Below are 20786 nucleotides of genomic sequence, written 5' to 3' on the forward strand. Positions count from 1 at the left end.
CCCCAGCCCCCCCCCCCCCCCCTTCCAAACCCTCTGCCATCATTAACGCCCCCCCCTTCCCCCACTAACAAAGCCCCACTTGGGCCGCATCCCTCACCCCGCACCACCTCCCAACCAGGAGCAAAGAGCTTTATTATCGAAAAATAAGTTTATGTACAGGCGTGTTTGGGGACGCTCACATTCCTGGGACCCCCCCCCACCCACCACATAGGGGTCCGTTCACCTGCTGTGCCCATCCCGGGGGGCTGGGGGGCTCCCATGGCTCGGAGGGGGGGAGGGGGGGGGGGAGCGGAGGAAGACGATGGTGCTGCAGAGCGGGGTGCCCGTGGGGTGGGCGCGTGGCGATGGCTGTGGGGCTCCGACCCCATAACGCTGCGTGGGGTCAGAGGATGCGGACGAGGCGGCCCAGGGTCTCTGCCACCTTCATGCGGACGGCGGGGACCGGATCCTTCAGGAGGAGGTTGAGGGCTGCAGGGAACAGAGCACGAGGTGGTAGGGGGAGTCAGGGTTGGGGGCTGCCCATCTCCCTCCCCTCGGCCTCCATCCTCACCGTCACACACATCAGGAGGGGGCACCGCGACCCCAAATCCCCTCCGGGATCCCAAATCCACTCTGGGAATCCCCTTTGTCCTTGGGGTTCCCAAATCCCTTTGGGGGTCCCAACTTTGGGAACACCGTATCCCCCCTTTGGGTCCCCATATCCCCAAATGCGCTCTGGGAACACCATACGCCTTTGGGGACTCCAAATGCTCTTTGAAGAACCTCAATCCACAACAGGGATACAAAACCCCTTTTGGGGACCCCAAATCCACTCTGGAGACCCCAAGTCCCACTGTGAACCCCAAATCCACACTGAAAACCCAATATCCCTTTGGGAACCCCAGATTCACTTAGGTGATTCCCAAATACTCTTGGGGATTCCATATCCACTTTAGGAACCTCAGATCCTCCCTCTCCATCCCCCCCCCCCCCCCGTGGACCCCAAATCCACTTTGAGAACCCTACATTCCCTCGGGGACCCCAAATTCATTTTAGGAGCACCACATCCCCTTGGGGTCCCAATATCCCCTTTGGGGACCCCAAATTTCCTTTGGGAAACCCATATTCCCCTTGGAGACCCCAAATCCCCCTATGGACCCCAAATCCATTCTGAGAACCCATATATACCCTTGGGGAGTCCAAATTCACTTTGAGGACCATGAAATACTCTCGGGGACCCCAAATCTGCTTTGAGGATCCCAAATCCTTCCTGGAAACCCAAATTCACTTTGGGAACCCCACATCACCTTCAGGGTCCCCCAGTCCACTTTGAGAACACAATATCCCTTTTGGGGACTCCAAATCCTCTTTGAAGACCCCAAATCCACATCACGGACCCAAATCCCCATTGGGGATCCCATATCCACTTCGGGGACCCCAAATCCCCATTGGGGACCCCATATCCACTTTGGGGGACCCCTGCGGACCCCGTATCCGCTTTGAGAATCCTACATCCCCTCAGGGACCCCAGATTCACTTAGGATACCCCAAAATACTCTTGGAGACCCCCTGGGAATCCCATATCTATTTCAAGAACACTGCATCCCCCTTTAGGACCCCGCAATCCCTTTAGAGACCTCAAATCCCTCCATTTCGAACCCCCAAAATCCACTCTTGAGGACCCATGGAAAACCCCAAATCCACCTGGGGACTCCCGGAAAAGGAGCCTTTGGGGACTTTGGGGACTCTCAATCCCCATCGGTGACCCCCCCTCAGGACCCCCCTCAGCGGATCCCCCCCCCCAGGGGGAAACGTCCCAACGGGGGGTGGGGGGGGGAGGGGATGGAAGAAGGAGGGCAGTCGGTCCCGCAGCCGCCCCTCCCCATCGCGCATTTCCCAACGCCGGCAGCCGTCCTTCCGAGCAGCGCAACCCCACTGCATTTCGCCATCCCGTTTTTCCAGGAGCTGTTTATTTTACCCGCAGCGCAGCCCCCTCCCCCTCCCCCTTTCCCTCCCCCCCTCCTCCCCCTGTCCCCCCCCTCCTCCCCCTCAACTCGCCCTGATTTATGCCTCATCCCCCTCCTGCTCTCCTCATCCTCCGCCCCGGGGGTGCCCCCCCCCCCCCCCGGCCCCTCCCGTCGCTCCCCCCCATTACTCACACCCGGATTATCTTTCACTGTTGCTAACAGACAGCCCTCTTTCTTCTGGACGGGGCTCAGGGAGCCAACGGAAAGATAGTTTTTCCTTTTTTAGTGTTTTTTAAGCTCTCTTGGAACGAGCCGAAAGTTTCCGTGCATTACTCTATACTATGAGGTCACCAGTGACAAGGAAAAAATCCCTGAAATCCAGGAAAATTACTTAACTCTGCTCCAAAATGCCACCGGCTTCAGTCGGGCTTTTTATGAGCCCTTCGCCGGGAGCCGAGCGCTGCCCCATCGCTGGGAGCGCTGCCCCATAACCAGGAACCCCACTGCGTGGTGTCCCCGTCTGCTCCCAGCGCTGTCACGGAACTGCTAATGTTGGAAAAGACCTCCAGCATCCCCGAGTGCAGGGCTCAACTCGTCCCCACCACGTCCACCAAAGGGTCATAGAGGTTGGAAGAGATCTCCAGGATCCCCAAGCCCAACCCACCCCACCATGACCCTAAATGGATCCGTAGGGTCATGAAGGTTGGAGAAGACCTCCAAGGTCATCCAGTTCAACTCCAACCCCAACCCACCCCACCATGACCTAAAATGGTACCACTGTGTCACCAAGCTTGGAAAAGATCTCCAAGATCCCCAGCTCCAACCCCAACCCACCCCACCATGACCCTAAATAGATCCATAGGGTCATGAAGGTTGGAGAAGACCTCCAAGGTCATCCAGTTCAACTCCAACCCCAACCCACCCCACCATGACCTAAAATGGAACCACTGTGTCATCAAGCTTGGAAGAGATCTCCAGGATCCCCAAGTTCAACCCCAACCAACCCCACCATGACCCTAAATGGATCCATAGGGTCATGAAGGTTGGAGAAGACCTCCAAGGTCGTCCAGTTCAACTCCAACCCCAACCCACCCCACCATGACCCTAAATAGATCCATAGGGTCATGAAGGTTGGAGAAGGCCTCCAAGGTCATGCAGTTCAACTCCAACCCCAACCCACCCCACCACGACCCTAAATGGATCCGTAGGGTCATGAAGGTTGGAGAAGGCCTCCAAGGTCATGCAGTTCAACTCCAACCCCAACCCATCCCACCATGACCCTAAATGGATCCATAGGGTCATGAAGGTTGGAGAAGGCCTCCAAGGTCATCCAGTTCAACTCCAACCCCAACCCATCCCACCATGACCCTAAATGGATCCATAGGGTCATGAAGGTTGGAGAAGGCCTCCAAGGTCATCCAGTTCAACTCCAACCCCAACCCATCCCACCATGACCCTAAATGGATCCATAGGGTCATGAAGGTTGGAGACGACCTCCAAGCTCATCCAGTTCAACTCCAACCCCAACCCACCCCACCATGACCTAAAATGGAACCACTGTGTCATCAAGCTTGGAAGAGAACTCCAGGATCCCCAAGTTCAACCCCAACCCACCCCACCATGACCCTAAATGGATCCGTAGGGTGATGAAGGTTGGAGAAGACCTCCAAGGTCATGCAGTTCAACTCCAACCCCAACCCACCCCACCATGACCCTAAATAGATCCATAGGGTCATGAAGGTTGGAGAAGGCCTCCAAGGTCATCCAGTTCAACTCCAACCCCAACCCACCCCACCATGACCTAAAATGGTACCACTGTGTCACCAAGCTTGGAAAAGATCTCCAAGATCCCCAGCTCCAACCCCAACCCACCCCACCATGACCCTAAATGAATCCATAGGGTCATGAAGGTTGGAGAAGACCTCCAAGGTCATCCAGTTCAACTCCAAGCCCAATCCACCCCACCATGACCTAAAATGGAACCATTGTGTCATCAAGGTAGGAAAAGACTTCCAGGATCCCCAGCTCCAACCCCAACCCACCCCACCATGACCCTAAATAGATTCATGGGGTCATGAAGGTTGGAGAAGACCTCCAAGGTCATCCAGTTCAACTCCAACCCCAACCCACCCCACCATGACCTAAAATGGAACCACTGTGTCATCAAGCTTGGAAGAGATCTCCAGGATCCCCAAGTTCAACCCCAACCCACCCCACCATGACCCTAAATGGATCCATAGGGTCATGAAGGTTGGAGAAGACCTCCAAGGTCATCCAGTTCAATTCCAACCCCAACCCACCCCACCATGACCCTAAATAGATCCATAGGGTCATGAAGGTTGGAGAAGGCCTCCAAGGTCATGCAGTTCAACTCCAACCCCAACCCACCCCACCATGACCCTAAATGGATCCATAGGGTCATGAAGGTTGGAGAAGGCCTCCAAGGTCATGCAGTTCAACTCCAACCCCAACCCACCCCACCATGACCCTAAATGAATCCATAGGGTCATGAAGGTTGGAGACGACCTCCAAGGTCATCCAGTTCAACTCCAACCCCAACCCACTCCACCATGACCTAAAACGGAACCATTGTGTCATCAAGCTTGGAAGAGATATCCAGGATCCCCAAGTTCAACCCCAACGAACCCCACCATGACCCTAAACAGAACCACTGAGTCATCAAGGTAGGAAAAGACTTCCAGGATCTCCAGCTCCAACCTCAACCCACCCCACCACGACCCTAAATGGATCCATAGGGTCATGAAGGTTGGAGAAGGCCTCCAAGGTCATCCAGTTCAACTCCAACCCCAACCCACCCCACTATGACCCTAAACGGATCCATAGGGTCATGAAGGTTGGAGGAGGCCTCCAAGGTCATCCAGTCCATCCCCAGCACACACCCCCATCACAATAACAGACCCACAGAGTCATCAAGGTTGGACAAGACCTCCAAGATCCCCGAGTCCGGAGGTCAACTCATCCCCACCTTGTCCACTGTGGGGTCATTGACATAGAAGAGACCTCCAAGATCCCCAACCCCAATCCCAACCCACCATGACTGTAAATGGAACCACAGACTCACTCAGGTTGAAAGAGACCTCCAAGGTCATCCAGTCCAACCCCAAACCACCCTCACTGTAACCCTAAATAGAACCCATGGAGTCATTAAGGTTGGACAGGGCCTCCAAAGTCACCCAATCCAACTCCACCATGGCCACTACCGTGTCCCCAAGTGCCACATCCCCACAGTTCTTCAGCACTTCCAAGGACGGTGACCCCACCACCATGCCCGACCCCGGACATTCTGTGCTGGTGCCCGATTGCTCTTTTTGGGAAGAAATGTTTCCTAATCTCCAACCTGATCCTCCCCTGGTGCAATTAAGGCCACCCCCTCCCGTCCCATCGCTGTCACCTGCCAGCAGAAGCCAACACTCTCAGGTGACAACAACCTCCCTGCAGGAGTTGTAGGGAGCGATGAGCTCCTCCTTGAGTCCCCTCTGCTCCAGCCCGACCCACCCCACAGCCGCAGTGCTGTGCTCAGACCCTTCCCCCTTCATTGCCCCCTGGACACTCAGCACCTCAACGTCCCTCTGGCGGTGAGGAAGGACTCTGCAGGGTGGCAGGGTGGGCACAGCGTGGGGTCCCCCCGTGGCACTCACCCGAGATGAGCTGCTCCAGGTCCACCTGGTGGCAGTGGTCCTCCCCGACGTGCAGCACGAGGAACCCTGAGGAGGAAGGTCAGGGTTAGGGCTCGATGGGACCCAGTGGGAATCATCAGAGCTGAGCATGCAGAAGGGTCACAAAGAGCCACCCTGGGGAACGTGGGGATGTGGGTCACAGAATCACAGAATCGTAGGGGTTGGAAGGGAGCTGCAGAGAACATGGAGACCAAACCCCTGCCAAAGCAGTTCCTACACCAGGTCGCACAGGCTAGCCTTCAATATCTGCAGAGCAGGAGACCCCACAGCCCCCTGGCAGCCTGTTCCAGCGCTCCGTCGCCTCACCTACAGAAGTTCTTATGCAGATTCATGCACAACTTCCTCTGCTGCATTTTCCAGCCGTTTCCCCTCCTCCTGTCTCCACTCACCACTGAACAGAGCCTGGCCTCACCACCATGCCCCCCACACCTCAGATATTCACAGACCTGGATCAGCTCCCCTCTCAGCCTTCTTTCCTCCATGCTGAACAGCCCCAGCTCACTCAGCCTTTCTCCATAGCAGAGATGCTCCAGGCCCCTCACCATCTTTTGGCCCTCCGCTGGACTCTTCCCAACAGATCCCCGCCTGTTTTGTGCTGGGCAGCCCAGAACTGGACGCCGTGCTCCAGGTGAGGCCTCAGCAGGGCAGAGCAGAGGGGGAGCATCGCCTCGACCTGCTGGCCACGCTCTGTGCAATGCACCCCAGGACGCCGTTGGCCTTTTTGGCCACGAGGGCACCCTGCTGTGCCCCGGGAACGTCCAACCCACGGTGCTGAGGACGTCATCTCAAGCAGCCCACAGCTCCACAGTGTCAGCGTTGGGCAGTGGTGGGACAGCAGGAGAGGTTGAACCCACCCCCAAACCCCCACCACCCCAACCAACCACGTCCCTACACAGAATCATTACGGTTGGAAGACACCTCCAAGATCCCCAAACCCACGTCCCCAAGTGCCACATCTCCACCCCAGGGATGGGGATCCCACCACCCCCCTGTGCCAACAGCCACTCTTTCCAAGAAGGAAGGGTTCCTAACACGGCGCTGTGCTTAATTCCTAAGGAAACGCTGTCAGTTCTCACAGATGACAATTTGAGAAGCCATTAATTGCATCGCAGAGACGCGCCGCCGAGCCTGACGCGTCCTGAGGAACGTTTCATAAAGACCAGAAAGAGGAACAAAAAAAAAACCGATTTCATCACCACCAGTGAAATGATGATAAAGTCACGGCTCAGACGGACTCTGCCACCAAAGCTCATCCTGCGACGGCAAACCTGACAGCAAAAAGACAAATCCAAACCATTTGCCAACAGTGAATTGCCAAGCAACGTATGGAAAGCAAGGCAGATATCATCTCTCCCCATTACAAAATCAGGCCTGGAGAACCGAAGGAACAGGAAAATCTATTGAGAGAAATGCAGAGAGCAAAGCTGCTCCTTTCCAACCGGTGGTGATGGATGAAAGCGCTGATGGCACCGACACGGCTCGACTCTGCTCTCGTCAGAGGTACTGGAAATGAAAGTAAGGTCGCCAATGAATTGGATTCTTTGGGGCCACGAAGAGGGACAACCTCTTGGTTTGGCAGGACGTGCGTTTCTGAAGAACTGCTCTCCAGAGGGAGGCACGGGACGAGGGAAACCGGAGCAAAAATCTCTGATGAACGCCTCACAAGGAACCACGAGCGCCGCCATTGAGCCAGAGCGGTGCGTGAGTTTCACAACAACAAGGTCAAACATCCCACTGGTTTTATGCTGCTCTCTTTATGTTTTCAGAAAAAAAAACACAAGTTCTGTTGCTTATTTAAGTTAAACTATCCTATGTATTTTATATGTGGCCCAAGGCGACTCCTCTTCACTCAGTACGGGTGAAGGTGAGCCAAAAGGTTGGACTCCCTTGAGACAGATGATGGAACCACGGGACGGTTGGGTTGGAAAGGTCCTTAAAGATCATAGAGCCACGGGATGGTTGGATTGGAAAGGTCCTTAAAGATCATAGAGTCACGGGATGGTTGGATTGGAAAGGTCCTTAAAGATCATAGAGTCACGGGATGCTTGGACTGGAAAGGTCCTTAAAGATCATAGAGCCACGGGATGGTTGGATTGGAAAGGTCCTTAAAGATCATAGAGCCACGGGATGGTTGGATTGGAAAGGTCCTTAAAGATCATAGAGCCACGGGATGGTTGGATTGGAAAGGTCCTTAAAGATCATAGAGCCACGGGATGGTTGGATTGGAAAGGTCCTTAAAGATCATAGAGTCACAGGATGCTTGGATTGGAAAGGTCCTTAAAGATCATAGAGTCACAGGATGGTTGGATTGGAAAGGTCCTTAAAGATCATAGAGTCACGGGATGCTTGGACTGGAAAGGTCCTTAAAGATCATAGAGCCACGGGATGGTTGGATTGGAAAGGTCCTTAAAGATCATAGAGCCACGGGATGGTTGGATTGGAAAGGTCCTTAAAGATCATAGAGCCACGGGATGGTTGGATTGGAAAGGTCCTTAAAGATCATAGAGCCACGGGATGGTTGGATTGGAAAGGTCCTTAAAGATCATAGAGCCACGGGATGGTTGGATTGGAAAGGTCCTTAAAGATCATAGAGCCACGGGATGGTTGGATTGGAAAGGTCCTTAAAGATCATAGAGTCACGGGATGGTTGGACTGGAAAGGTCCTTAAAGATCATAGAGTCACGGGATGGTTGGATTGGAAAGGTCCTTAAAGATCATAGAGTCACAGGATGGTTGGATTGGAAAGGTCCTTAAAGATCATAGAGTCACGGGATGGTTGTATTGGAAAGGTCCTTAAAGATCATAGAGCCATGGGATGGTTGGATTGGAAAGGTTCTTAAAGATCATAGAGTCATAGGATGGTTGGATTGGAAAGGTCCTTAAAGATCATAGAGTCATAGGATGGTTGGATTGGAAAGGTCCTTAAAGATCATAGAGCCACGGGATGGTTGGATTGGAAAGGTCCTTAAAGATCATAGAGCCATGGGATGGTTGGATTGGAAAGGTTCTTAAAGATCATAGAGTCATAGGATGGTTGGATTGGAAAGGTCCTTAAAGATCATAGAGCCACGGGATGCTTGGACTGGAAAGGTCCTTAAAGATCATAGAGCCATGGGATGATTGGATTGGAAAGGTTCTTAAAGATCATAGAGTCATAGGATGGTTGGATTGGAAAAGTCCTTAAAGATCATAGAGCCACGGGATGGTTGGATTGGAAAGGTCCTTAAAGATCATAGAGCCACGGGATGGTTGGATTGGAAAGGTTCTTAAAGATCATAGAGTCACGGGATGGTTGGATTGGAAAGGTCCTTAAAGATCATAGAGCCACGGGATGGTTGGATTGGAAAGGTCCTTAAAGATCATAGAGCCACGGGATGGTTGGATTGGAAAGGTCCTTAAAGATCATAGAGCCATGGGATGGTTGGATTGGAAAGGTCCTTAAAGATCATAGAGTCACGGGATGCTTGGATTGGAAAGGTCCTTAAAGATCACAGAACCCTGGGAAGGCTGGGTTGGAAGGGTCCTTAAAGAGCTATGGAACGGATTGGGTTGGAGTGGTGCCCCCACCAGCACCTCCGCAGCTCCATGAATCCACTGCTATGAACCAGCACAGTGCTGCCAGCCCTGCAGAACACTGCCCAACTCTGCACTGCCTTTATCATAACAGGATGAACTTTATCATGATCGGGTAGGGTCTGTGCAGCCCACGGGGTGCAGTGGGGACTGAACAACCCCCAGGACCCCATGGGGGTGCAGAGTAGCATGGAAACAACAGCACAGAGCAGGCACAGCCTTACCGATGAACATGGGTGCAGCTGCTCGGATTTCCACCCAGGAGCTCTTGAAGTAGAAGAGGTTGGTCAGAACCAGACGGTTCAGCATCTCCGGGTAGCTCTGCATCTGCAGGATGCAACGCAGAATCACAGAGCTGGAAGGGCTGGAAGGGACTTGTGGAGATCCTCCAGTCCAAACCCCCCAACTGGTCGCCCTCTTGGCCACCAGGCTTCGCGGTTGGCTCACAGTCAACTGTTGGTCAACCATTATTCAACCACTGGACAACCACTGGTTGACCATTCAACTCTTGGTCAACCATTAGCCAACTGTTGGCCAATTGCTGTTCAACCACTGGTGAACCTTGGGTCAACCATGGGTCAACCGCTGGTCAACAATTCAAGTCCAATCATTTTTCTGGATCTCCAGTTCAAACTCTGGTCAACCATTGGTCAATCATTCAATCACTGGTTAATTGTTGATCAAGCGTTGGTCAACCATTGGTCAATTGTTAGTTAACCAGCAGACAAACATTCAATCATTGGTCAACTTTTGGTCACACACTGGTCAACTGTTGGACAACTACTGGCCAACCATTCAAGTCCAATGGTCAACCATTTTCTAGATATCCAGTTCAACCACTTGTCAACCATTGGTCAACCGTTCAACCTCTGCTCAACTGCTGGTTAACTTTAGGGTCAACCAGTGATTCAACCATTAGCCAACCACTCAACCAGGGGCCAACCACTGTTCTACTGTTGTTCAACCGTTGTTCAACACTTGGATCATCCATTGGTCAACAACTGGGTCAACCATTGGTCAACCACTGTTCAACAGCTGGGTCAACCATTGGTCAGCCACTGTTCAACAACTGGGTCAACCATTGGTCAACCACTGTTCAACCATTGGGTCAACCATTGGTCAACCACTGTTCAACAACTGGGTCAACCATTGGTCAACCACTGTTCAACCATTGGGTCAACCATTGATCAGCCACTGTTCAACAACTGGGTCAACCATTGGTCAACCACTGTTCAACCATTGGGTCAACCATTGGTCAACCACTGTTCAACAGCTGGGTCAACCATTGGTCAACCACTGTTCAACCATTGGGTCAACCATTGGTCAGCCACTGTTCAACAATTGGGTCAACCATTGGTCAGCCACTGTTCAACCATTGGTCAACCATTGGTCAGCCACTGTTCAACAATTGGGTCAACCATTGGTCAACCACTGTTCAACCATTGGGTCAACCATTGGTCAGCCACTGTTCAACCATTGGGTCAACCATTGGTCAACCACTGTTCAACCATTGGGTCAACCATTGGTCAACCACTGTTCAACAGCTGGGTCAACCATTGGTCAACCACTGTTCAACCATTGGGTCAACCATTGGTCAGCCACTGTTCAACAATTGGGTCAACCATTGGTCAACCACTGTTCAACCATTGGGTCAACCATTGGTCAGCCACTGTTCAACAACTGGGTCAACCATTGGTCAACCACTGGCCAACCATTCAACTACTGGTCAACTGCTGGTCAACTGCTGGTCAACAGTTGGTCAACTATTGGTCAATCAATCGCTGGTCAACCATTTTCCAACCTCTGTCCACCCGCTGGCCAGCCGGGCAGCACTCACCAGGTGCTTGCAGACGTTGTTCATGAACTCTCCGTAGTGCAGGCTCCGGTCCTCGCGCAGGTGGTTCAGGAACATGTCGCACAGCCCCTCACAGCCCATGTTGGGGCCGCACATGCGCAGAGCGAACTTGCAGGCCTGCAGCACGCACACAGGGGGAGGTTGCAGCGTGCCGGGGGACTCAACGCATCGCCGCATCGCCGCATCGCCGCCCCCCCCCTTGCCGTGCGCTCACCCTGACGACCTCAGGTTTGGGGTCCTGGAGGTGCAGCAGCAACGTCACCAGCCCGTTGAGGATCTGCTCGAAGAACGCCTCGCAGTCGCCCTCGCTGAATTTGGTCAGGTTGCCGAAGAGCACGATGGATGAGCGGCGGAGGTCGGGCTGCTCCTGCAGGCGGGGACAAGCTGGGGCTCAGGGGCCGCCGTTGGGTGTGAACTCCCGAATTTCAACCCAATGTCAGCCCCATCCCCTGGGCAGGAGCCCCACAAGAGGAAGGGAACAGATGGGGGACGCTGGGGACAATGTTTCCGTGCTGCATTCACCTCCAACCATTTGAGGGAGCTCAGTAATACCCACCCTATGCACAGTGCCCAGCCCAGACCCTGCGGTCCATCGAGACCCCGTGCCCAGAGCAGGCTCTGCCAGCCCGTTCCCTTACGCTGTCAAAGAAGGGCCGGATCCTGATGGCGATGTGCAGGAGCGTGGCCCGCACGTCCCTCTCCTCCAGGTACTCCAGAAGCTTGGACAGACTGGTCATGGCCTCTAAGGCCACCAGGTTGTTGGGGTCGTCTCTGTCATCCATGCCGTTGACCATGGACGCCAGCAGCTTGGCCCCATGCTTATGCACCTGTGAGGGAAGTGATGAGAGCTGGAATTAAAACGAAATTACAGCATAAACCCAAGGTAAGTCTGCCATCACTTCGCCTTTGCAATTTGGAGGATGGCTGGGAAAAGGACAAAGCACAGCCCTACACTGTGGGGATGTGCAAGAATCATAGGATCACAATGGCTGGAAAAGACCAACATCATCCAGTCCAACTGTAAGGGAGAAGGAGACCCGTGGCGGCTGGGAATTGTTAAGGTTGGAAAAGAGCTCCAAGATCCCCAACTCCGACCCAAACCCACCCAAACCCACCTCCCCATGACCCTAAATAAAGTCATTTAGGTTGGAGAAGACCTCTGAGATCCCCTGTCCAATCCCAACCCATCCCACTACGACCCTAAATAGTCATAAAGGTTGGAAGACACCTCCAAGACCTGCAACCCCAACTCACTCCTACCATAACCCCAATTAAAACCACTGAGTCATTACAGCTGGAAGAGACCTCCAAGATCATTCAGTTCAAATCCAACCCATCCCACCATGACCCTAAATAGAACCACAGGATCTTTCCGGTTGGAAGAGACCGCTAGGATCACCCAGCCCAACTGCAAACCACCCCACCACCCCCTCTGACCATGTCTCCAAGAGCCACATCCTCACATCCTCGCATCCTCACATCCTCACATCTATTCAATCCCTCCTTGGATGAGACTCCACCACCTCCCTGTGCACTTCTGGCAAGATTTCCCCCAATGCCCGACCCCAAATCTGCCCTAGCACAAATTGACCCCACCTCACCACAGCCCCTTTGGGGTCACTGTAGGGAGCCCGGAGCCACTCTGGCTCCAGCACTATGGGGCAGCTGTGGCCCCAGCGCAGATCCCAAAGGACACGGAGCAGCACGCTGAGCACCTGAGAACCACGGGGGGGGCTGTAGGACCCTAACATGCCACAGAGATTGCCCCGCTCAGCTCCTGTGTGTGGGGTGGGAGAGCAGGAGGAGGAGGGCTGGGCTCCCAGGATCAAACCATCACGGAGTCATTGGGGTTGGACAAGACCTCGGAGATCCCCAACCCAACCCATCCCCACTGACCACATCCCCAGGTACCACATCTCCATGCTTCCCGACCACCCCCGGGGTCGGTGACTCCACCCCCACCCCAGGCAGCCCATTTCCAGTGCCCGACCACTTTGGAGAAGAAATTTCTCCCTCATCCCACCATACCCACCGAAGACAGCAGTGGGACACAAAGGCCTCGCCATTGCACCGTCACCAGGGTGAGGACGTGGCCAACAGCCCCATTCCCAGAGCAGGCAGTGCCCCCCATAAGCACCCTCCTCCCCCCCCCCCCCAGCCCCAGAGGACCCGACCAGCTCCGTGCCGTTTGCTCCCACCTTTTCGGGTGCCCCCACGGCGATGTTGCCCAGCCCCCGCAGCGCCAGCACGCGCACCAGCAGACACGGGTCCTTCTGCCGCCCCGTCAAGCTGTCCATCACGCTCTCCAGCAGGATCAGGTCGTTCACCACGTTACTGCTCAGCAGCTGAGGGAGAACGGAGCGGTGGGATGGCAGCCCCCCATCCCACGGGTGGCTGAGGCGGTGGGTGGGGAGCTGCCACTGCTTTGTGCCCAGGGCGAGACGCCTGCGCCTGGGTTTCAGCTCTGGATTTCAGCTCTCAGCTCAGAACTGCAAACGGGCAACTCCTCACAGCCCTCAGGCCCAGGGAACACGCAGGGATGGAGGGCACCGACAGCTGGGAGGGACCCAACCCCATCCCTGGGACCCACCGAGCTCAGATCACTTCTGGGTGAGCCGAGGGCAGCAGGGAGAGGCTGGGGGCTGAGGGGAAAAGCACGGCCCCAGCTGCAGAGCAGCAGCACAGCCCCATGGCTCCGGCAGCATCCCCGCAGGCACTGCCCCACGGCTCCAGCAGCAGGAGCACAGCTCTGGGAACGTTCCCATTGTCAGAGCAGCAGAGCACAGCTCCAGGAGCATCCCCAGCTGCAGAGTAGCAGAGCGCGGCCCCGTCACCCCAGGAGAATCCTAGCAGCTGGAGCACAGCTCCTCGCACCCAGGAGCATTCCCAAGAGCAGAACGGCAGGAGCACAACTCCACAACTCCAAGAGCATCGCCAGCAGCAGAAGCACAGCTCCAGGAGCATCCCCAGCAATACGGCAGCAGGAGCACAGCCCCATGGCCCCAGCAGCATCGCCAGCAGCTGGAGCGCAGCGTCAGGAACGCTCCCAGCGGTGCAGCAGCAGGAGCATGACTCCAGGAGCAATCCCAGCTGCAGAGCAACAGGAGCACGGCCCCACGACTCCAAGAGCATCCCAGCAGCAGGAGCTCAGCCCCAGGGGCGGCCCCAGCAGCGGGAGCACAGTTCCATGTACCAGGAGTAAATCCAGGAGTAGAGCAGCAGCAGGAGCACGACCCCGTCACCCCAGCAGCGTCCCCAGCAGCAGGAGCACGGCCCCACAGTTGCAGGAACATCCCAGCAGCAAAACACAGAGCTCCTGGCAAGCAGTGCAGAGCCCCGCAGTGCTGTGAGCTGCTGGCCGTGCGCCGAGCCGGGGGCTGCCGGGGCTGCTCTCCCACTGACCCCCACCCCTGGGGACCCGGCTCATTGCAAACAGAAATGGAGGAGCTGTTAATGACACGGGTTAACGAGCTGTGTGGAGCTGCTGGGTGCAGGGCAGAGCAGGGGCTACTGCAGGTGGCAGTGACCAAAATATGGCACCTCATGGCAACCCGTGGCACAGACCTGGCACACCACGGTGTCCCCGGGCACAGACCTGGCACAAAAAGCAGGGAGACTCCATGGCACAGACCTGGCACCTGGCACAGGGACCCCATGGCACAAACCTGGCCCCAAGTGCAGGGACCCCATGGCACAGTCCTGGCACCTGGCACAGGAACCCCATGGCATAAAACCTGGCACAGACCTGACATCCACGGAACCTTGTGGCACAGACCTGACATCCCATGGCACACTCCATGGCAAAGAATGGGGAATCCATGGTGCCCCATGGCCACAGACCTGGCACCGGGACCCCACGGCACAAAGCCTGGCACCCCATGGCACAGACCTGGCACTTGGCAAAGGGACCCCATGGCACAAAGCCTGGCACCCCATGGCACAGATCTGGCACTTGGCAAAGGGACCCCACGGCACAAAGCCTGGCACCCCATGGCACAGATCTGGCACTTGGCAAAGGGACCTCATGGCACAAAGCCTGGCACCCCATGGCACAGATCTGGCACTTGGCAAAGGGACCCCAGGCACAAAGCCTGGCACCCCATGGCACAGATCTGGCACTTGGCAAAGGGACCCCATGGCACAAAACCTGGCACCCCATGGCACAGATCTGGCACTTGGCAAAGGGACCCCATGGCACAAAGCCTGGCACCCCATGGCACAGATCTGGCACTTGGCAAAGGGACCCCATGGCACAAAGCCTGGCACCCCATGGCATAGATCTGGCACTGCACGGCACCCCATAGCACTGGGATCCTCGGGATGGCCTATGGCACACCATGACGCCCCATGGCACAGACCTGGCACTTGGCAAAGAGACCCCACGGCACAAAGCCTGGCACCCCATGGCACAGATCTGGCACTTGGCAAAGGGACCCCATGGCACAAAACTTGGCACCCCATGGCACAGATCTGGCACTTGGCAAAGGGACCCCACGGCACAAAACCTGGCACCCCATGGCACAGATCTGGCACTTGGTAAAGGGACCCCATGGCACAAAACCTGGCACCCCATGGCACAGATCTGGCACTTGGTAAAGGGACCCCATGGCACAAAACCTGGCACCCCATGGCACAGATCTGGCACTTGGTAAAGGGACCCCATGGCACAAAACCTGGCACCCCACGGCACAGATCTGGCACTGCACGGCACCCCATGGCACTGGGATCCTCGGGACGGCCTATAGCACACCATGACGCCCCATGGCACAGACCTGGCACTTGGCAAAGAGACCCCATGGCACAAAGCCTGGCACCCCATGGCACAGACCTGGCACTTGGTAAAGGGACCCCACGGCACAAAGCCTGGCACCCCATGGCACAGATCTGGCACTTGGTAAAGGGACCCCATGGCACAAAGCCTGGCACCCCATGGCACAGATCTGGCACTTGGCAAAGGGACCCCATGGCACAAAGCCTGGCACCCCATGGCACAGATCTGGCACTTGGCAAAGGGACCCCATGGCACAAAGCCTGGCACCCCATGGCACAGATCTGGCACTTGGCAAAGGGACCCCACGGCACAAAACCTGGCACCCCACGGCACAGATCTAGCACTTGGCAAAGGGACCCCATGGCACAAAGCCTGGCACCCCATGGCACAGATCTGGCACTTGGCAAAGGGACCCCATGGCACAAAGCCTGGCACCCCATGGCACAGATCTGGCACTTGGCAAAGGGACCCCACGGCACAAAACCTGGCACCCCACGGCACAGATCTAGCACTTGGCAAAGGGACCCCATGGCACAAAGCCTGGCACCCCATGGCACAGATCTGGCACTTGGCAAAGGGACCCCATGGCACAAAACCTGGCACCCCACGGCACCCCATGGCACAGACTCGGCACCACCAGCAGTGCCAGGAGGGCCCACTGCCACGGCTCCCCGACGCCGCAGCCCCGCGGCCGTCCCCTCCCGGCTCTCACTCTGTCATCTCCGTCACCGGCACCGCCGCGAGCGGAGGGACCGAGCTCTCACCTCATCAGTTTGGAGAGAGGGAGACACAGGCATTTGCTTCCTTCCCCTCCCGCCCCACGGTGAGGCAAAGCCGCTATTTTAAACCCCCCCCCAAAAAAAAGAAAAGGACGCCGAGAGCCAACGGCGCTCCAAAACGAAAGCAGATTCTGGGATGGGAGCCAAGAGCCGGAGCCGGCGGCTGCCACGGCCAAACAGAAAATAAAAACAGGGCCCTCGTCCCGGGCTGCTTAAAGCAGCTGAGAATTTAAAAGGTGGTTTATAAGCGAGGATATAGCTCTGCCTTGTTGGCATAAGGCGTTCCTTTATGTAACAGAACCTCCTCGAGTGGCCCCGGGCTCGATGGTGGTATGGAGATACGGTTACGGGTTCTGGCGGGGAGAGGAGAAGCCTTGAGTCACCTCATTCCTGGGGTGGGACGTAAAGAGGGAGCTCGGCGCTGCTGCTGCATGGCAGCCGCACATTCAGGGCCGGAGCCTGAATGCTTCCTCCGCCGGTCCCTCTGTTGCAGGGTTAGGATGGCACCAAGGGATGAGAATACGGCCCCACTGCGGTCAGCAATGGCGCTTCCTCGACCCTAAGCGTGCAGCAGAGTAGGTCAGGGCTGAGCTGATGGAAGGGAGTTCTGTGGAGAAGGAGCTGGGGGTCTTGGAGGCCAAAGGTTGACCCAACGGTTGAGCATGAGACAGCACCGTGCCCTGGTGGCCAAGAGGGCCGATGGTTCATCAGTGATTGATCGAGAGACAGCAGTGAGCCTCAAGGCCAAGAGAGCCAACGGTTGAACAACAACCAACCAGCGGTTGACCAGTGGTTGACCGTGAGCCAGTAGTGCGTCCTGGTGGCCAAAAGGACCAATGGTTGACCACAAGCCAGCAGAGTGCCCTTGTGGCCAAGAAGGCCAACGGTTGACCAACTGTTGACCAATAGTTGACCAACAATGGACCAGTGGATGATCAGCGATTGACCAACAGCTGACCATGAGCCAGCAGTGAGCCCTAGAGGCCAAGAGAGCCAACGGGACCCTGTAGTGCACTGCCAGATTGCAGCCAGCGGGGCAGGGAGGTGCTGCTCCCCTCTGCTCTGCCCTGCAGGCACTGCTGGAGCGCTGGGCTCCCAGTTCAGGGCAGACTGGGAAGTGCTGGGAGAGCCCAGCGGAGGGTGTGGGGATGGGGGGCCTGGAGGCCCTCCTGGTGGGGATGGGCTGAGAGCCCCGGGGCTGTGCAGCTGGGGGAGAGAAGGCTGAGAGGGGTGTGAGCAGTGCTGATGGGTATCTGGGGGGTGGGGGTGGAAGAAGGGAGCCAGGTTGAGCTGGGGGAGCTCCAGAGGTCCCTTCCAGCCCCTATGGATCTGGAATTTGGGGATTCTGCACGGTTGTGCCCTGCTCACCTCAGCCAGGAAGGCGGTGGCAGTGACGCGTTGGCTGTCGAAGGCGCTGCTCAGCGTGGGGACGAGGCTCTTGACAATGAGGGGCAGGCGGGGGCCAGCATGCTGTGCCATGGAGCTGCAGGGAGAAGGGACTGTCAACCGCACAGCCCTCAGCCCCCGGTCATCAGTGCCTTGTCTCCAAATGCCACCAGCCCCCAGTGCCCCTGTCCCCAGTGCCCCCATCCCCAATGCCTCCAGCCCTCAATGCCCGCCGCTGATGCCTGCAGTTCTGCAATGCCCCCAACCCCCAATTCTTCCAGTCCCCCAGTGCTGCCCCCTGTCCCCAGTGTCCCCAAGTCCCCAACGCCCCCATTTCCAACGCCCGTCTCCACTGCCCCCAGTGCCCCCAGTCTTCAACGCCCCCTTCCCCTCAATGCCCTCAGTTCCCAGTGCCACCATCCGCCACGACCTCATCGCCGGTGCCCCCAATCCTCCATGCCCCTGTCCCTAAAGCACTCAGTCCTCAACATCCGTGTCCCCCAATGCCCCCAGTCCCCAACAACCCTGCCCTTCATGCTCCCTGTCCCCAATGCCCTCACCCTCCAATACCCCCGTCCTTGTGCCCCCCCACACCCCCTGCCCTCACCCAGCCAGCACAGTGACGCCCTCGTGGTGCCGCTCAGGGTTCTCCATCAGCTCCCATCCGCCAGCTCTGCCCACAGCCGTGGCCACAGCCTCACTGCCACCCCGTGCCAGCATGGCCCGCAGCGTCTGCACTGCACAGCTGGGGAGAAGCACGGCGACGTCACACTGTGCACCATCGCATCACGTTGCCATGCTGTACCGTTACACCACGTCACGATGCTGTGTATTGTCAGACTGCACTGTCACGCCGTGCCGCCGCACCGCATCGTCACGTTGTACCATCAGACCAAGTCACATCACACCATCGCGACGCTTTGTCACCTCGTACCACCGCACAGCGCTGCCACGCTGTACTGCCACGTCGCGCCTTCACTTTGTCAGAGGGCTGGAGCACCTCTCATATGAGGAGATGCTGGGGGAACTGGGCTTGTTCAGCTTGGAGAAGGCGGGGGAGAGAACTCATGGTGGCCTTCCAGTGATTGGAGGGAGGGAATAAACAGGAGGGGGAACGGCTGTTTGCATGAGTGGATAGCGATAAGACAAGGGGAATGGTTTTAAACTGAGACAGGGGAGGTTTGGGTTGGATATGAGGAGGAAGTTTTTCAGCCAGAGGGTGGTGAGGCACTGGCACAGCTTGCCCAAGGAGGCTGTGGATGCCCCATCCCTACAGGCATTGGAGGCCAGGCTGGATGTGGCTCTGGGCAGCCTGGGCTGCTGGTTGGCGACCTGCACACAGCAGGGGTTGGAAGCAGGTGAGCATTGGGGCCTTTGTAACCCAGGTCATTCTAGGATTCTGTGATTATTATGTTGTGCCAACACACTGTGCTGTCACCCTGTACCATCACACCACACCGTTACCCTGTACCATCACACCACATCATCACCCTGTACCATCACATCACACCGTCACCCTGTACCATCACATCACGCCATCACCCTGTACCATCACATCACACCATCACCCTGTACCATCACACCACATCATCACCCTGTACCATCACATCACACCGTCACCCTGTACCATCACATCACGCCATCACCCTGTACCATCACATCACACCATCACCCTGTACCATCACACCACATCATCACCCTGTACCATCACACCATCACCCTGTACCATCACATCACACCATCACCCTGTACCATCACACCATCACCCTGTACCATCACACCACATCATCACCCTGTACCATCACATCACATCATCACCCTGTACCATCACACCACACCATCACCCTGTACCATCACATCACATCATCACCCTGTACCATCACACCACACCATCACCCTGTACCATCACACCACATCATCACCCTGTACCATCACACCATCACCCTGTACCATCACACCACATCATCACCCTGTACCATCACACCATCACCCTGTACCATCACATCACACCATCACCCTGTACCATCACACCATCACACTGTACCATCACACCACATCATCACCCTGTACCATCACATCACATCATCACCCTGTACCATCACACCACACCATCACCCTGTACCATCACACCACATCATCACCCTGTACCATCACACCACACCATCACCCTGTACCATCACATCACATCATCACCCTGTACCATCACACCACATCATCACCCTGTACCATCACATCACATCATCACCCTGTACCATCACACCACACCATCACCCTGTACCATCACACCACATCATCACCCTGTACCATCACACCATCACCCTGTACCATCACACCACATCATCACCCTGTACCATCATACCATCACCCTGTACCATCACATCACACCATCACCCTGTACCATCACACCATCACCCTGTACCATCACACCACATCATCACCCTGTACCATCACACCACACCATCACCCTGTACCATCACACCATCACCCTGTACCATCACACCGTCACCCTGAAGCATCACACCACACCATCACCCTGTACCATCACATCACACCATCACCCTGTACCATCACACCACATCATCACCCTGTACCATCACACCATCACCCTGTACCATCACATCACATCATCACCCTGTACCATCACACCATCACCCTGTACCATCACACCACATCATCACCCTGTACCATCACACCATCACCCTGTACCATCACATCACACCATCACCCTGTACCATCACACCACATCATCACCCTGTACCATCACACCACACCATCACC

At 56.1% G+C, this 20786-nt stretch overlaps 2 protein-coding genes and 3 long non-coding RNA genes across 60 annotated transcripts in view; 2 read left to right on the plus strand and 3 right to left on the minus strand.

Moving 5' to 3' along the window:
- Positions 1-115: 115 nt before the first annotated feature.
- Positions 116-20786, minus strand: part of LOC128072091 (maestro heat-like repeat-containing protein family member 1) — a gene marked incomplete at its 5' end in the record, with an annotated part of 64508 nt that continues 43837 nt past the window's right edge. The window contains 9 exons of the mRNA XM_052665527.1: positions 116-468; positions 5606-5671; positions 9442-9544; positions 11055-11189; positions 11287-11439; positions 11711-11899; positions 13271-13417; positions 17991-18105; positions 18616-18753. Coding sequence (XP_052521487.1) covers positions 383-468; positions 5606-5671; positions 9442-9544; positions 11055-11189; positions 11287-11439; positions 11711-11899; positions 13271-13417; positions 17991-18105; positions 18616-18753 — 1132 coding nt within the window. The remainder of the gene's footprint in view (positions 469-5605; positions 5672-9441; positions 9545-11054; positions 11190-11286; positions 11440-11710; positions 11900-13270; positions 13418-17990; positions 18106-18615; positions 18754-20786) is intronic.
- LOC128072083 (uncharacterized) lies at positions 2129-4152 on the minus strand. The gene is made up of 3 exons (XR_008202108.1): positions 4039-4152; positions 3226-3352; positions 2129-2879 (listed from the first exon to the last, which is right to left on the minus strand). It is a non-coding gene; the product is annotated as an uncharacterized LOC128072083 (long non-coding RNA).
- LOC128072087 (uncharacterized) lies at positions 2813-4918 on the plus strand. Of its 5 annotated transcripts, none has more exons than XR_008202123.1 (5): positions 2813-2988; positions 3253-3428; positions 4027-4196; positions 4285-4391; positions 4820-4918. It is a non-coding gene; the product is annotated as an uncharacterized LOC128072087 (long non-coding RNA). The 5 variants fall into 5 exon arrangements; XR_008202127.1 differs by having other exon boundaries at positions 3253-3340; XR_008202126.1 differs by having other exon boundaries at positions 3341-3428.
- LOC128072085 (uncharacterized) lies at positions 7543-9146 on the plus strand. Of its 11 annotated transcripts, XR_008202121.1 has the most exons (6): positions 7547-7659; positions 7918-7960; positions 8305-8390; positions 8520-8648; positions 8950-9035; positions 9122-9146. It is a non-coding gene; the product is annotated as an uncharacterized LOC128072085 (long non-coding RNA). The 11 variants fall into 11 exon arrangements; XR_008202118.1 differs by lacking the exon at positions 9122-9146 and having other exon boundaries at positions 7543-7616; positions 8950-9064; XR_008202114.1 differs by lacking the exon at positions 8950-9035 and having other exon boundaries at positions 9036-9131.
- Positions 13417-17348, minus strand: LOC128072081 (uncharacterized). Of its 42 annotated transcripts, none has more exons than XM_052665500.1 (6): positions 16440-17348; positions 15845-15879; positions 15522-15598; positions 15220-15465; positions 15025-15052; positions 13417-14710 (listed from the first exon to the last, which is right to left on the minus strand). In XM_052665500.1, exons 1-6 carry the CDS (start codon positions 16459-16461, stop codon positions 13919-13921), a joined length of 1200 nt encoding a protein of 399 aa, XP_052521460.1. In that variant the 5' UTR covers positions 16462-17348; the 3' UTR covers positions 13417-13918. The 42 variants fall into 42 exon arrangements, 35 of the variants coding, with proteins under 35 accessions (XP_052521460.1, XP_052521451.1, XP_052521459.1 ...); XM_052665491.1 differs by having other exon boundaries at positions 15025-15093; positions 15205-15465; positions 15522-15577; positions 15746-15879; XM_052665499.1 differs by lacking the exons at positions 15845-15879; positions 16440-17348 and adding exons at positions 15746-15844; positions 15901-15998 and having other exon boundaries at positions 15025-15093; positions 15205-15465; positions 15522-15577.

This window comes from Tympanuchus pallidicinctus, unplaced genomic scaffold (assembly GCF_026119805.1).
Source record: "Tympanuchus pallidicinctus isolate F22 unplaced genomic scaffold, pur_lepc_1.0 scaffold69, whole genome shotgun sequence".
Classification (NCBI taxonomy): Eukaryota; Metazoa; Chordata; class Aves; order Galliformes; family Phasianidae; genus Tympanuchus; species Tympanuchus pallidicinctus.